Here is a 16,590-nt window from a genome sequence, read left to right as displayed (position 1 = left end):
AAAATGATTTAGAATTTTGCAAATAAACTTTTCTTTGAAATATGTAATTATGTAAAGAAGTAGTTTAATTTTTTACAAATTTTTTAATACGATATATATTTTTCAATTTATCAATCTCTCTAATTCTCTAATAAATTTGAACTGACTTAATATTTAAAAAAAGAATAATTTCCTTCGTATATATTTTTAGTATCGTGGCAATTTTAATTAGTAATCTTTTAATCAAATCACGAAATTACAATGGACTTATGCGTCCACTTATTTTTCTTCAGAATTCAAAGAAATACGAATATCATAAAATTAAATATAATTCTCCAATTGAAAAACACAATATTTAATTACCTTATGCTGAGGCGATCCGTTCGATTTCGTACCGCTTCCAGTGGAATCGTGGCTGGGTCGTCTAGAGTTGGATTGTCTCGTGCTGGTTCTGCCCAACGTGGCCGTTTTCGCCGGGCTCGCGTTCGTCGTTCTTACGGATCCGGAACTTCCGCCGCTTCGACTCGGCGACGAGTTGGCCGAATTTTTCCCGTTTTGCGTTTGATTGCGCGTCTGATACGGTTCTTGGTTCGTGGTCGGGGGAAGGACAGAAGCTCTGGACGTACATCTGCTCAGGCTGGAGCACTTTGATCTGGGCAGTGTCGAACACGGTGATCGATGTCGTCTGGAACTCCTTGGCGTCGAGTTCGCCAATAAACTAGAGGAATCGCCGCTTGCCTGGCGTCGATGTCGCCTGGGCAGTGTGGCGGATCGCACGGAGCTCGAATCATCCCATACTTGGAAACTGGCCTGCGATTGATCTAGACCCTCCATCATCTGAAAACGTTAGTCCGTTGTTAACCGGCCGGAGTGCGCTCTTCAGACTCGCGCAATTTAATCTTGGCTCCTGCATTCAATTTCCTACCTGCTATCCTTGGCAAAAGTCTTTGATCGAATGCAATAATATATTAAATTCGTTAAAAATGATTGTAATTTTTTCAGATAGATTGTAATGTGAATATCAAATGGAGATTCATTCTTATCGCTGATTGAGGATTGAAAAAGTATAATTTTAATTGATGCGAAATATTTATGGAATAATATTTGCAATATTTTTGGGAGGATCTTATTTGTATTTATTTATTCGCGTCACACCGATTTAAGATATCTGTATTTGCGTTATAACGTTTTACACGTCAAAAATTACTATATCAATATTTATTTCTAACGAACAAAGTTTGCATTGGGTTTTGGCCAGAAACCTTTTGATCAAAGAGGGATGCATTTCTCCTTTTTCACGAGTGAGCACTTCAAATTGAAACTCACCGAGGGGCTAGCGGCTCTCGTTTGCGTGGCTACGCTGTGCAGGTGAACGACGCGTGGATTAAACCACTCGGTAGGGGGATACTGGGCGCTGAACGTGCCCATTAACGGTGCGCCCTTTCTTCGTGTACTGCGTCGGAACAGCCTCGAGAGTAGACCTATTTTCTCTGAAAAAATCCCGGAGAAACCTTGAGAAAAGCGGAGGAAGCGATGTTGCGTTTCTTAAATGAGAGATTGAGGGGATCGAGGAAGGGCTTGCCAGCTAACAGGGTGTCTAAGAAGCTTCTGTATCTGATGGATGTTCAGCTGTGGCCGCGGATGTGGGAACTTGGGGGGATCGCAAAAACTCTCCACCCAGGATACTCGCTTCGGAAGTAGATGGAGGAGCAGCAGAAAAAGCACCATTGAGCAAAGTGATACCCGATTCAATTACTCGAATATCTTCGAAATTATCGATGAGAAACATTTTTAGACAAAAGTTGAACGATATTAAAAGTTTCGTGAAATGAAAGATAATTAAAGAGAATATTTTTATAAAAATTGTTATCGCATGAAACACAAAAGAATATATTGTCTTTCATGTTATACGAATTATACAAAATTTCAGTTAAAATATTTCCTAAATTAATAATCGTTCGATACAAATCGATTTTTGTTCGAACTTTTTACATACATTAATCCATAGTTTCAAAGATATTCAAGGATATAAGATTTGCACAACTTATTTACACAATACGAAAAATATTCCAGCGAGAAATACATTAACTATAAATTGCAATAGCAAGTGGTCCCGCGTTCTTTACACATTGCATGATATAAATACGAAGCGAAACGATTTTACGTAAAAGAGGATGGATCCACAAGTATCAGGCTCAAGTGGGGAAAGCTAACTCGTCTCCCGATTAAGCGATCATCCATCACCAAAAACAATCCCTTCCCCGGACTCGACTCACTGGTTGGGCTATGGGGCGCGCTGTCCGTGCTCGCGTACTCCGCGCTCGACGAGGTGTCGCTTCTTTCCGGCCTTCGTGGCAAAGACCGTGAACTTCCGCTTCTGTGTAAACGTCTGGCGGATCCCCACAGTCGCAGAGAATGTCGCCTCTCCAGGCGACCCGGCATCGATCGACATCTTGCGAACAGAACTTTGTCGTTGGGATTACCTGGAAATTTTCAAGCGTCTTTCAAATCCAGATCCAAGGATCGCTTACGAATCGCAGATGGAATAAGTTTTTCTTTTTCTTCTCGATGATACAATCTTTTTAACGGATAACACTCGAGGAGGAAGAAAGAAACAGAGGGAAATGAATTACGACAGGAGAACGGTATTTTAAGATGTGCAAAGAGTAGAGTAGAGGAATGTTGTTATCATGGTAAATACAGAAAAGAGAAGAATATAAGATTGGAGAGCTCCTCTATTCCCGACACGTTCGATTCGCGTGAATCGCGTATTCTCAAAAAGTGGAACACCCTCCGTCCCTGATTTTCATCGCGGTACACAGAGCCAGAGGCGGTGGCGACGACCGGCTGTAGGTTAGCAGCGTGAGAATCACTCGAGAAACAAGTCGGGGAAAAGTAGGAAGATTATATACGTGGCCCCCCACGTGATCTCGACAGCGTGTGTAACGGTAGACAATGTCGTGACCAATAGCTAATATATCGGCTGTGCTAAACGCTTTCCAGGGATCGCCGACTTGGCACTGTTCACCTCTCTGCTATGTGTACCGATGCTCGCGTGTACGTCCTCCATACACGGCCCTGATGTATGTAAGAGGAATGGAACACATGCAACATGTTCCAACGTGTTTCCGTGTCAATGCGCCAGAAAATTCCAGTTTGAGCGGGTCCAAAACTTGGCGAAACCGGGCGCAGCAACGACAAAGACTTTTCGTACCGGCGATCGCATGCAAGGATGCTCGGTGGCGATCAACGCCGCCGGTAACAATGTAACGTCGTTGCACGCAACGTTCCGGCCGTTGGACAGCGGCCATTGGAGAGAAAAGGCTGATAGGGCAGAGCAATATATGGAAACGGGTATTATCGTACAATGCTGAAATCACGTTGGCCATAACGGGCGCGTGCACGATATCGGGTAAAAGAAAAATGTTTGACTTTTCTTTGTACGAGCCTCGTGATATTGTATTTCCATTTGAATTTCTAATTTTAAAACGCGCGCGGGGATATAAATTCGCGGCCGAGACGACAACCACTCTAAATACCGAGATAAGAGTGGCGCAATTTAAATCGAATCGCGACAATTTTTCGATCCACGGATGGAATGTGCAACGGGGTCTTCCGGCGCGGGACCGCGTTGCTTCCAAGGACGACAACAACATAAACGCACGCTGGACTCGTCCATCGAGTTTAGAGAAAAAGAATCCGTGGCAGGGAACGTTCGTTCGCTCCTCCCGAACGATCCCCGAACGAACACGTGCCGAACGGGTTTGCCTGACGAGTTTCTGCCCGATTCAGCCCCTTCGTGGCGCAACTTCGTTTCCCCATCGATTTCCACTCGGAAACTTTGCTTTCATGGGATTCACGAGATTCTTTTTTAAAATTACGATAAGATATGAAATAGGGATGAATAAATTTGTGAATGAACTCGAAAATCTTTCTTAACGTCACGATGTTATATTGACGCAATGTAACTTCGATTTTAATCGATTCGAATCTTCTTTCAAATCATAATTCGTATTCCAAGGATTCGAATTTTTTTCTTTATAGCCAGATTTAATCCTTGACTTCAAATTCAGCGAGCGAATTTCGCTCTTATCTTCTTCCACCGATCGGACAAAGGAAAAGAAAAAAGGAACAAAATTTTTCGAAACTATTTCAGTCTGCTCCCCTCGAAAGAGAGGAAGCATTTCCACGTTTCTTCGCGATTTCTATCTGTTGCAAAATTTCGCCGATTAAACTTGACGATAAAATGGAGATATATCATCGTAGAGTATCGTACGAGCTCAGGGATTTCTTACCTCCGCAAATAACGTCTGCCAGATTCGTCTGCACAGCTTGATGCGTCACGTCGCCGTCCCTCAGGGTTAGCATCTCGCCGTGTACGAGCGCCATGGCCTCGTCGTTGGACATGAGCATGCTACCCTGACCTCTTGATCCGCTCACCTCTCTCGAACATCTCCTCGAGTTGCTTGTGTCGCGCCTAAGTCTCCTCGTCTCGGGCGTAACCACGAAATAACCTTGTGACGTGTGATAGATCTTTCTCTCTTGCATCAGTTTCGCGAGAGCATCGTAGACCAATTCGCGGCTAGGTCTCTGCATGGCTGGAAACGCGTTCCTCAAGGCGGATCTGAGCGTGTCCAGAGTGGCAGCTTGTCTCTGAGAAGTCAACTCCAAAATGGCCCAACAAAGAGCTTCCGGTAGCGGCGTGAATTGCCCTTGGGCCACTGGGGCAACCAGGCAGTCCTCGATATCGCCTGAAACAGGAAGGAAAATTGCAATTACACGTCCGGTCGTTGTATGGGGACAAAATGAATTATGGATAAAATGATGGATAAAATGATCGTTGAAACAAAATTTTTTTTTTAATGTTCATCGAACGTATACAAATGTTAAATACAAAAGTCTCACAGAAAAATTCCTCTAATTTTTAAATTTCTGATTTTAAAAGATTAGAAAGCAACGTGATATTATAAAAGTAGATATTAGTATTTACAATTTTTGGGATAGATTGAATTCTCAAAATTTTTTCATATCTTGAAAACAATATTCACGTGAGAATATTTTTTACAACGAAATGATTCAAAGCAAAAGTTGATTTTATCCTTCGAAGCGATATTGAAAGATATTTAAGTTATATGTAACAAGTTTTAACTTAAAAATAAAATTTCATTTGGTTTTGATGAAATAATTCGTGTCTTTACTCGAGTTCGCGTGAAAAGTGTACTTATTTTTATATTCTTGAAGTTCAACATTTGACTATTGTAGCAAAAGGGATCAAGGCTGTGATACTAATGCGAAATAACCCGGCGGATGTAAAGGTTCGTGGAAGCGGGTAGTGATAAGATCAGACGTTACGAGACATGCCTATCGGATCTTTAAAGTTCTCGCGTTCATTAAAATTCTCCGTGTATATTCGCTCGACAGAATGAAACCGTAATAGCCAAGTTGGCTGCCAGGAACTAGCGACATTCAGGTAACTGCCTTTCTAGCTTCAACCAAGACGGTTCGGGTTTCCATGCGCGTACAAACAGAGTATTTCATTAACGAACACATGTATGTAACCTTCTGGTTGTCCAACGTAATATTTAAGGCATGCTTTCGAATCGGTTGGATCGCGTTTCCTTCTACAGGAAAAAGAATATACAGGAAAATTCATTCTCCGTTATGAAACTCCGCCATCGTATTTAAATTGGTTGCATTTTTATTTATAGTCTTTGAAGGGCTGATATCTCCCCATTTGAAATTTTAAATCTTTTTCTCCATGAAAAATTTATGCAATGGATATGATCTACATATTGCGCACGGTTTGTTGTCGGTTCGTACGAGGACTTATCTCATTCTACGTTCTACTTGAAGGTATTATTACACGAAGTGGCAAAGTTTGAGAAATATTAATTTCTATAAATTTTCCTCTCGATTCCCAGGTTATTCGAATATTGAAAAAAAGAAAGGAAGGAAGAAAGGAAACACTGATTGGAAATGCACGATCCACGAGCACTTTATTTCCGATATTTCAATCTCGTTTGATCCCGCCTCCTCGATATTATCGAGGAAGCACCAACGAAATTCACTTTGCACCAGCATTATTCCGCACAATAATCCAAGATAGTTATGCGAATGAGTATTCATGGAACGGAGATTTAACGCGGCGGAACATATCGAATTTCATTTTCAACAGACAGGCGCGGGTATATTAGCGCTTGTGACAAGTAAATCGCGGTAAAATCTGCGCGTTGCGTTCGCATGCGAACGACGTGCCGGTTGTAAATCCACTTACAGAATATTCTCTCGTGAGATCTGTCGTGCATAGAATGGCGCGATGCGCGCGTAGGTATGCCTGCGTGAAAGCGGAAAATTGAAACGACTACGCGGTGCTCCTCGGATAGTTCGTAAATTGCGTATTATCGGTATCGATTCGGTCATTCGTATAGAAAATTATCGACGAACGTCGATTTATCGATGCTTATTATTAATATACGTTTATTAAATGCTTAACGAGGTAATATAATGTTTCACGATTGCGAGTTCGAGTGTATATTTCAATCTTTGACACAGGGGGAGAAAGAGAGAGAGAGAGAATAATTTTCGTGAAATTGTAGTTATAAGTAGTTGCCAATAATGCCACGGTACTTTCCCATTTGTGATAAATTTATAATATTGTTGGACAGTGTAATTTCTAAATTGATTTCTTTAAATGTGCATTCGAGGGATGGGATCAAGAGGAAAAATTAAAAGTTTTCAATTAATTGTAATTATTTGTACAGTGTGAGGAGATGATATTTATGGAGCGACAGATTGAAACACAAAACGTAGAAAAATTGGTACATAAAAGTGTCAATTGAGAATTATTTATTAAGTTACAAATAATTTAATTTTTCATCGAAGAAAGATGTAGCAAGTAATAAATTTGTTTGTAAATTTTAAATTGGTTGTTAATAAATGAACTTTAATCGACGTTTTTATGGTAATTTTGGATTTTTTAAATTTCCATCCGTAGTACTTTCTTTTATCAAGGAAATAATTTTAAAATGAAGAACTAAGAATATTTAGAATATTTAAAACAAAAGTGATCTTCCAGAATTGTTGAATCGAATACTCTACGAATCATCAAACAAGAGAGATTCAGTATTGATACGCAAAATAAACATAAAACAGAAAGTTGAAGAGTTAATTAAAATGTTGAAAATTGACCAATTAACTTCCATTTACCATACTTTACACTTTCGTCCAATCCCAGAGTTAGATACGCGTGGATCCTGTTTCGCAGTTTCAATTTTCATCAAGCGTATTGGATGCATTCTCACGTGTGCAAAAGTCAGAGAAGCCAAGACTAAAACGGTCAATTTCTAGACTAGGAGCGGAGAAAATCGGCATGCCAGAACAAATCTGCTCCGGGCTAACAATGCCTAATTAGCGTCTTAAACGTCAGTCAAGCTGCGGCGTTCCACAAACGCAATACAGAGAGAAGGTAATTAAGGCTGAATAGAAACTGAAAATTTTCGAACGGCCGTAAGGAGATTTAGAGAGGGCGATCCCGTGGCGAAATTGAAGTCTTTGTTCTTCCGGTCACGTTTTAAGGTGACTTTCCAACCCTCGAGGCCTCCCCCTCCTCCTCTACATTTTGGTCCACACCCACGAATAAGACTATGGATTATTCTAAGCTCGCGGCTCTGAAGGACTCCGAAATTCCCGTGGTATTCCCGTATGCTCGTGCCGGGAATGCTCAATGTTGTCAAGAGTAGCAATGTGTAGCAAACAGCTTGTCATCGCAAAAATTGTGACCGTGTCCTTCGTGGAATACTTTTTCTCGAGCACGTAGAGCAATTGTCACAATTAATTCTTCTCTTTTTTTTTTTTCCTCTCGTATAATATAATTTTTGAATAATTTCACGCGATTTGAATTATCGTTGGCACATTCTTAATGATGTTCTGTAATTAAAGGGGAATAGGTGAATTAATGAAGTGTGCTCTAGAAGTTGGATTCCAGCCAAATCGTTGCTTGGCTTGAAAATGCAGCTTGGCATTTGAGGATAATGAATGGATGATTAAGAAGGTCTGAATTGTAAATTGAAAAAGATATAATCTTGCAATGTTTCGAATTATATAGGTAATCGATTTGTTCATATCAGTAGGAGTTTTATCTAATTGATTAATTTTTTATTTATTATGTATCAAAAGGCATTCACGTAAGTTGTAGTAGAAAATTAGCTAAAGTTCAGATTTCTATCATGTTCGAGAAACATTTCTTTCATAAACAATCTAATATATAATCAATTATGATTGATAATATGTTGTTTAAAAATATCATAAAATTTGATATGCGAAACGACTTTTTGTTATTCGTTTGTTACTTCATTATTATATAGATTGACGGCACGTAACAGATGGCACGTAATTTTGCCTCTATGAAAATTAACTATCATATTTATACGCCGCACGTTAGATTTCGTGACACGACGATAAAATCGGCTTGAATACTTTCATTCGTTCACCCTCGCTTTGAACCACCATCGACCTTCGAAATGTATTTTAATATATTTCATCCTCATCCCTCATGCCATATGCCAATTTCGAAGGGTAGCTCGAGCTTCTATACTCGATATTGCGCTGACCCTTGACGGATATCGATCTTCCGCTTTGAGACTGAAAAATATTCGGTAAATGTTACAAGAAGTAATACGAGTATCGTTATTTAAGAATTTAATCTTTCTATATATATATGTAATTTACTTATTTTTATAAAAATATTTGTATGTCATTTTATTTATTGTGACAATTACATATTAATTATTTTGGCCCGAGTATATTATATTTTATATTATGTTTAACAGTATGAGAATAAAATGTAGAGTTTGGTAAAAAATACATGTATTATACTCGTGTTTTAAGTATAATGTTATAGCTATCGTAAGGTATACAAGATGCATTCTAATAATAAAGCTTAGAGTCTTATTGAACATTTATGATTTCAAATAAACAATATAAGATAAACGCCATTAAAGTTGGAAATTATTGAAACGTGAAATGCTATTAACATAAATATTCATTTAAGATTTTATTCTACACGTTATCTTAATACTTCCGTCTTACAATAATTATGCCATTATTTATGTATAAGAGGTATATTATTTATGTATACAGGGTGTTAATATATTTATGCCATACCTTTGAATAATCGATTCCAAAAGTTAAAACAAATTACAAACGTCGATATAATATAAAAGCCTCTAATGAGCAACATTTTTGCATATCAACTTTCGTTTTGGTTGTTTTTAGCCTGAATAATCAATCCTCCAATGCTATCCAACTAGTTATTTAATCTCGCTCGACGAACATTCGAATATCTTCGTGTACGTAAAATACACGTACTTACATACATGCATACGTATCGCGTGCTTGCAATTTTTGCAAAGATTCCATTTTTAATTTCGTTAAATGCTCGTTGCGCGTACAACAATGAATCTACCCTCTGGAACAGGTCGAGATCACGGATCACTGCCATTTCCGCGCACCGTTCGATGACGCTCTCACTGTTCTAGTCCCCTAGTTGCTTTGAAATCCTTGTTTGCGGACAGGCAGGAAGGAACAGAGCTGTAATTACGCGTTCAGCTACGCCAGAAAACGCCTACTCTCTGGTATATACCATTCTCGTTGCAAGGATTATTCTTATAAATAGGCTGAACAACCCTCGTATGTGGGAATCGCCCAGATCTCGGTGCGCTTCTTACCGCAAAGTTTTCTTTCTGTCAAAGCCTCGTGTCGAGAGTCGTCTGATTTCGTATCGTGCGATATTCAGATTTTCAATTTCAATTTCACCTGTATTGGTACTGGAGACGAGAGAAGAGACGAGCCAGCTCATCGTGAAATTATGCTGCTCTGATGGAGGGAGTGGATGTGATCGACGATGATTACGATTCTTTCGCGGCTTTCTCATGGAATATTCATCGCGCGGTTATTCGAATGGAAAAGTTGGGCACGGTCGTTACACGAGGTCCAGTTGCCCACTTCCCTGGAATTTCTCCGCGGCCCACGGAGGGAGTTGTGCGCGTAATTATGCAAGGAGGTAGCCCACCCACGCGTTCCTTTTAAGGAACGAGCCGACGACCGGAGTAGACGAGGAGTTGGGAACGGTTTACGGACAGGTGCGCGATCGAAACACGTTCTATTTTCGTCGTTCTTTGATAACGATCGCAGGTTCTCCCGTTCAGAAAGATTATTGTAGTATAAAATTCAGCCTGTCAAATGGATTTTTCAAATCTGATTTTATATACAATGTTATCGATTATATTTTGAACAAACGAAATTACTCGTATTTAATCGTAAATATTTCTGATTTCTTCCATATTTTTTGATATAATTACGGATGAAACGAAAATGTTTCAAATTGCGATTTACCCTACTTTATTTACATATAAAACAAATATATCCAATGAAACTCGTATTGGTGTATTACTTGGTTTCTATACTAACAAAAATAAAACATCCCTCAACTTTTAACTCTTTAATCAATAAGTATATACGGACTTACAGAGAAAAGATCGCAACAACGATCTCTCTCTCGCTGAAGAAAGTTATAAACCCTGTTTTAAAACGCGTTTTATCGCGAATTTATATTTTCCACTTCTTCTTCTTCTTTTTTTTCTTTCTCACTCCGAGAGAAGGAGGGGATCCCCCACGCGATCCCCGATGCTTGAAATTTATTCGCGATCGCCGGGTGTTTCGCGTGTATACAAGTGTATGGGCAGTAAATGGCCCAACTAAGACGGCATAATGCCTGCGTGGGAGAGGCCAGTTTCGATCTCGTTTACGAGAGATCTTATCCGGGCGCGCGAGCTCGGTCGGAAAAAGTGTCGGGATAATACCTGAGCGTTCGTTACACCGGTGAGCTGCCAACGCGAGGGGGATCACGAGGAAACCGAGAAACGTTCGGGTTGCACAATTTTCGTGGGGCTGCATTCGACGACGAGGGAGAGGCCAGTTGGATCGTGGAACTCGATACGTCAGTTTCTGGGGCGTGGAACATCGTGTTCCTCCGTGAGAATCTTGTCCCGGACGCGTTTTGAATGCTTTCCACTGTGTACGTAGCGCGTAATGCGGCCCTCGTGATTCTCGCCTCGAGCACTCTGGTGTTTGAGCACGGGTTAAGAAGATGGGGGGAGAAAGAGAAAGAAAAAGAGAGAAAGAGCAATTTTATAAGAACTCGAAGATGAATTTTAGCGCTGTAAATCTGGGAATTATCGTAACGAATCGAATTTCTTTGTAAGAATAATATTTAATTATGATAGAAATTTAGAAAATTTGCCTTTAAGGAGATTAAGGATCAAGGATATCCACGCGTAACCAAGAAAACTGAATGTTTCGAATTAAAAATATCTCTTCCACTTCTCACCCAAAATTCAATCACAACGAATCAAGCACATAGGAGATCACCAGATGAACGTTACGCACGTGTCATCAACGCAATTCCGATCTCTTCTTAATACGCGACAATTTAACATCGAGGGAAATCATCGATATCCAACTTTATTATAACCGGCTTGCTGAAACACAGTTTTAGTTATAACGATAAAGTCAGAAGACGATTGAAGACGGGCCTCTCTCTCCCTCCCTCTCTCTCTCTCCGCAAACACAGATGAACACCTGCCAGGGCTGGCGAGCCGCTATTATTACCAGCTTCCCTTGTACCTTTCTATCATTCCGCCGAGGCCTTTATTATAATATCCGAACTGCCCACGTAGATAGCGCATGGCAACGAGGTAAGAGGCGGACCTGTGGCGGTATTCGGCCGACACTCGCCCACGCGAATATCATCGGGGTATCGAATGGCCGGAAAGAGACGAGAGCAGCGCGAGTTGGAACGAGCGCGCGCTTCGTACCCGCGAGACACACGGCCGGATCACTTCCGGTGTACCGGGTACACGGTGCACAACACGATGCATATATCCTTATCGCCGTGATCCATCGTGTCGGTCGGCCGACCTCCGCCGCTTTATGGGTCTGCCCATGGGAAATGGCAAAGACCACTTGCAAGGAATCACCTCGTAACAAGACGACCTTTGGGTACCCGGCCTATCCTCTAACCAGCCGGCGACGCTGTTCTATGCAAATCCATGGGATTTGCTGGTCGGTCGTCTTCCTATCCTTTCTGACCTTCATCTCTCTCTGTTTTCCCTTGTTTTCTTTTTTTTTTTAATTGTCGTCATTTCAGTTGCAGAAAATATTGAAGTTGGAATTTTAAAATGAAAAGTTTCCTTTTCGCTATATAGTGTTTGGTTATAGACAGCATCGGAAGGAGAGGGTTTATCGTTTCTTTCGGAAATGAAATTTTAATCCATGCGATTCTACTATATTTTTTTCCATATATACCTCGTTCTTCGTAAAAATATTCCTTTCTTAGAATTTTTGTCAAAAATCCATTCATTCGCAATTAATTTCTTGATTAAAAATGATAATTTGGATTAAATATATTGATTTTGCTAGAAGTTCTTGGCGAGAAATTTATCGAATTATACATGCTTACGGTTGCATAGTAATAAGTTTTACTAGCAAGCTAAATAAATTATATTAGACGCGTATCTGCCGTATTCATTAAGAAAATGCTTTACCTTTCACTTCTGGCCGCGAGAAAATAATGTCTTTACGGTAATCAAACCGGGAGAATAGTTCCGTGTGTAAAGGATAATTAATATAATAACGATAAAGTTGGTCTCAGGTATCATAACGATGTCTTTGTTATCATTATTCCCAATTTAATCGTAAGAATCTGGATGATATTGAAAACCTCGGTAGCAACAGGATTTCTACCAATTTTAACGCAAAAAAAAAATATATATACATTTTAATTCCATAATTTTTGATTCGTTGCTATTTTATGAAATTTTATGAAATTATTCATTATTCTCCTAAAACGATAATAGAGCCAAAAATGGTAGAATAAAAAGTAATATCCTTCAAATGTCATGTCGTTAAAAAATAAAAATTTTCCCGAAAACGAGGGAAGAAGAGGCCGAATCTATCTTCCCGTAGAAGCGGCTACGATTCTCTCTCTCGAGAAAGGTGTGGTTGGTTGGCACCTTGATCAGATGCGGGCTAGGTCGTTGGCTCATTGCTATCGGATTTATGTATTACTGTTGGCAATCAATACACTACCGAGTTAACAGCCGGCCGTTTTGTTATCCAAGAAGCGGAATGCAAATACGTTGCGCAATGCTCAAGGCGCAAGTCAATCGTCTGTGGAAGCACGTGTTCGTCCGTGTAACGTAATAATAAGCTGTGTTGTCTGGAACAGAACGGTTGCTCTTAATCGCTTCGTATCGTTCGTATTTCTGAACCGGAAATATCAATCGTATATCGGGAATTATGCGAAGGAAGGGGCCGGTTTATCTAAGAAACGTTTATCTCGAAACGATTAATTCGAGCGAAAGTCGTAATAGGATTATCCTACGTCCCTTTAACAATGGCCGTTGGCCGACCGACTTTTCTTTCACGACTTTTCGAATTCCCGATTCGAGCCGCGTGCACAGAAGTGGCCCCGCTCAAATGGATATCGATTCGAGAACAATGGCTCGTTCACCGTTCCCGGTTTCCCAAAGATGATTGGCACTTCTCATGGTGTTGGCCATGAGTCCCTCTATCTATCTTCGTGCCCCCAGCCGCAGTGCTTGTTCGCCTTCGTTCACGGACGGGTCACGAAAGATGATATCTCGAGCGAAACATATCACGGGTACCCACGACCTTTTCAAAGAATAAAATCGCGGGTATCGAAGAGAGGCCGCGAGACAAAAAACCTGCCTGTCGTTGTAAATTTCATGCAAATCTTGGCTTTCCGTGAATTCCTCAGCTTTCACCACCGCGGCTCGGTGAGATCCCAAGAATCGCGCACAAACAGCGGGCCACAATTCGGGGATACACGCAGCTCACCCTTCAGTCTTTTATGAAATTCTATATATACCCGATATCCATTTATTATCCGTTATTTATTCAGCTCGAAGCGAAGCATACTCTTACGCGATAAATAAATAAATTATGCGAGATTGCGATCGTCTTTTTTTTACGTTATACGGATAGTCCATCGTTTTTATACGCTTCTTACTGTTACATCTCTTCAGACCTGATAAAAAACAAATTTGTATCGTATTATGCATAGCTAATCTCACAGTATTTCGTTTAAGAATATTAGAACAAAGTAATCCAGATATCGATCCTTCGTTGAAACTTTAAGGATTGAAAAAATTACTTTTATGCTAGCTCATACGTGCAAAGTTTCACGCACGGCAAAATAAAATTATATTCATTCATAATTTTAATAACACAACCGGCATAAATTCGAAATAAAATAATATTCAGACTTTTACGACTAACTGTACATGCATTCCCTAAAGGAATTATTTTCACAAAACTTTCACAAACTTGTACACATCTTATCCGTCAAACAAATCGTGTACATACGCGCCAGTGCATCGTTCCAGTGCATATCGCGATATCCCGATTATTCGAAGCGGCCCAATAATACCCGCATCACAGGGGCCCCGTCTTCGAATGTCGCGCGTGGTGATCGAACATTCGGAAGGAACTACTGACCGACATCGTCACTCACAGATGCAAACGGGTCGCTGCTGCCTCTGTAGTAGGTAGGTAACCTTTGAGTAACGACAGTCACGAGGAGTGATGGGAGTCGTGATCTTCCCGGGAGAATTCTGCGATTGGATCCGGGTCGCGACAATGCGGTTGTCGAGGACGATCCCCGGCGTTCCTAATGATCGTCGGTTAAGGCCTCCTGCGAAACTTCTCGTCTGAGAAAAGAAGCGTCTTTCTCTCTCTCGAATATCTAAACCAGAGAAATTTTATATAGAATTTTCACAGTGTCGTCTCTCTTCTTTTTTTTTTGTTCGATTGATTCGTATAGATCAATTGTACGCAAGGATTGAAAGATCTTTCGTATCGATTGGAGGAGAGTATTATCTAAGCTAGTTTTTAATCGTTCGAAGTTTTCGTGGAATCTTGGTTGATATTTTCGTAGGAGATGAGAGTTGTTAATAAATCGAAATCGACGTGTAAGGTAAAAGGTACATCGATTTTCTTTCGAGATCGTTACACAATGTGTTTAAAGTAGAAAATTTTAAGTAACGAATCATTCTAAAGAGGAAGGCAAATATACGTTATAAAAATGAGGTTTATTTGTCTTGAGTAGATTGCAGTAGGATATATTTATGCAACTAAAATTTGTTCAAATATTCTATTAATGCGCGGCTAATATATCGTATTATGTAAAATATATGTCAAGTATTTTGACCAACAATGTCTCCGAGTTTCCAATGCGAGATTGAGAAAGTATGTACAATAATCGAAAATCTGTTACCCATTTTATCGTATCCTATAACAGTATATCTTGTTCCAATCTTTCTCAATTAAATTGTATAAAATAAATGGTGAACAGATGATTCGAGCACAAGCGGTTTAATTTCCCTTGATATTTTTTGCAACTTTATATTGAATAATTTGAATATCTCGAAACGAACGCAGGCGTACCGTTCTACAAGAAGTTGAAAATATATGTACAAGGCGTTTTAGATCGTTTTAACTTTAAATTATACTATCTCCCAGCGATCTTGGATTATTTCTCACACTTTTTATGCTCTCCCGTATACAGGGTTGTGCATAGATTGCACAATTCGAACCCTGTAAAGCGAGAATGAAAATGTCGCTCAGAGATTCGATGATACTACGAGCCAGCTTTGTTTAAGATTTAACAAATTTATGTACAACTTGTTTGTTGCCATTGCACTGCCCCTACGCGTTACCAATCGCATGCACCAATGAAAACGTAACGTTCAACACGCTCGTTTTAAATAGTATGTATCGAGGTTAAGCAAATAATTTTGCAAAGTTCACAACGAATTACCTTAAAGGATAGTCTGACAGGTAAGGTGGGACTGAAATTTACTAACTCGAGTTTATCGGCAAGATTTCTTCAACAGGTTAATTTGTGATACGTTAATCGCGATAGTTTCTTCCTTTTTTTTTTATTTAATTATGCGATGGATATTTAATTTTCATTTAATCTGTTAATCGCGTACTAAATTAAGTAGTTAACTAGAAATTTTTTTAAAAAAATAAAAAAGTCAAATTCCGTATTGTTACATTTATCTTTTAATTTAAATAGAAGAACGCTCGTGATAAACGCAAATTGCAAATTGCATTTCTTTCTGTCACGCCATTTGTGAAACGCCGGTTTAGAAGAAGTTTCCTAAGATGGTAGTCAAAGGTAGTCTGAGACAGAGAATAGGACGATTTCGAATAGGACGGGTAGAGAGCAGTCGTCATTTAATTAAAACGAATCCCTCGATGTTCGGGATTTTTCGTCGACCGGAACGAGGATACGAGAGAGGCCATGAGAATCGACTGCTAGCCTGGATTCCGCCGTCTGAGGTCGCGCCGCGTGTACCGGTACCATTAACTCTTTCCGATAAGGGCGTAGCCGCCGGAATCCTATGTATATCTGATGTAGTCCGTTGCTGGAAATGGCGTCTCCTCGTTCGCCAAATACGTTTGTTACTATCGACGAGATACTACCTTCTTTGATCGTGAATATTGAGTACGTTCTTCGAGGGAGTT

General features: G+C 40.0%; 1 protein-coding gene across 3 annotated transcripts in view; it reads right to left on the bottom strand.

The window, feature by feature from the left end:
* The window catches only part of LOC107995539 (storkhead-box protein 2), a 111,498-nt gene that overhangs the window by 3,502 nt on the left and 91,406 nt on the right, over window positions 1–16,590 (bottom strand). For 2 of the 3 annotated variants that reach the window (XM_062083167.1, XM_062083169.1), the window contains 4 exons: window positions 4,275–4,730; window positions 2,256–2,462; window positions 1,306–1,490; window positions 343–816 (listed from right to left, as the gene is read on the bottom strand). In XM_062083167.1, coding sequence (XP_061939151.1) covers window positions 343–816; window positions 1,306–1,490; window positions 2,256–2,462; window positions 4,275–4,730 — 1,322 coding nt within the window. The remainder of the gene's footprint in view (window positions 1–342; window positions 817–1,305; window positions 1,491–2,255; window positions 2,463–4,274; window positions 4,731–16,590) is intronic. The other variant, XM_062083168.1, reaches the window with a different exon arrangement.

The sequence above is a fragment of the Apis cerana genome, linkage group LG12 (assembly GCF_029169275.1).
Source record: "Apis cerana isolate GH-2021 linkage group LG12, AcerK_1.0, whole genome shotgun sequence".
NCBI lineage: Eukaryota > Metazoa > Arthropoda > Insecta > Hymenoptera > Apidae > Apis > Apis cerana.
Note: the sequence above shows the minus strand (reverse complement) of the source record. Positions and strands in the feature narration are given on the sequence as shown.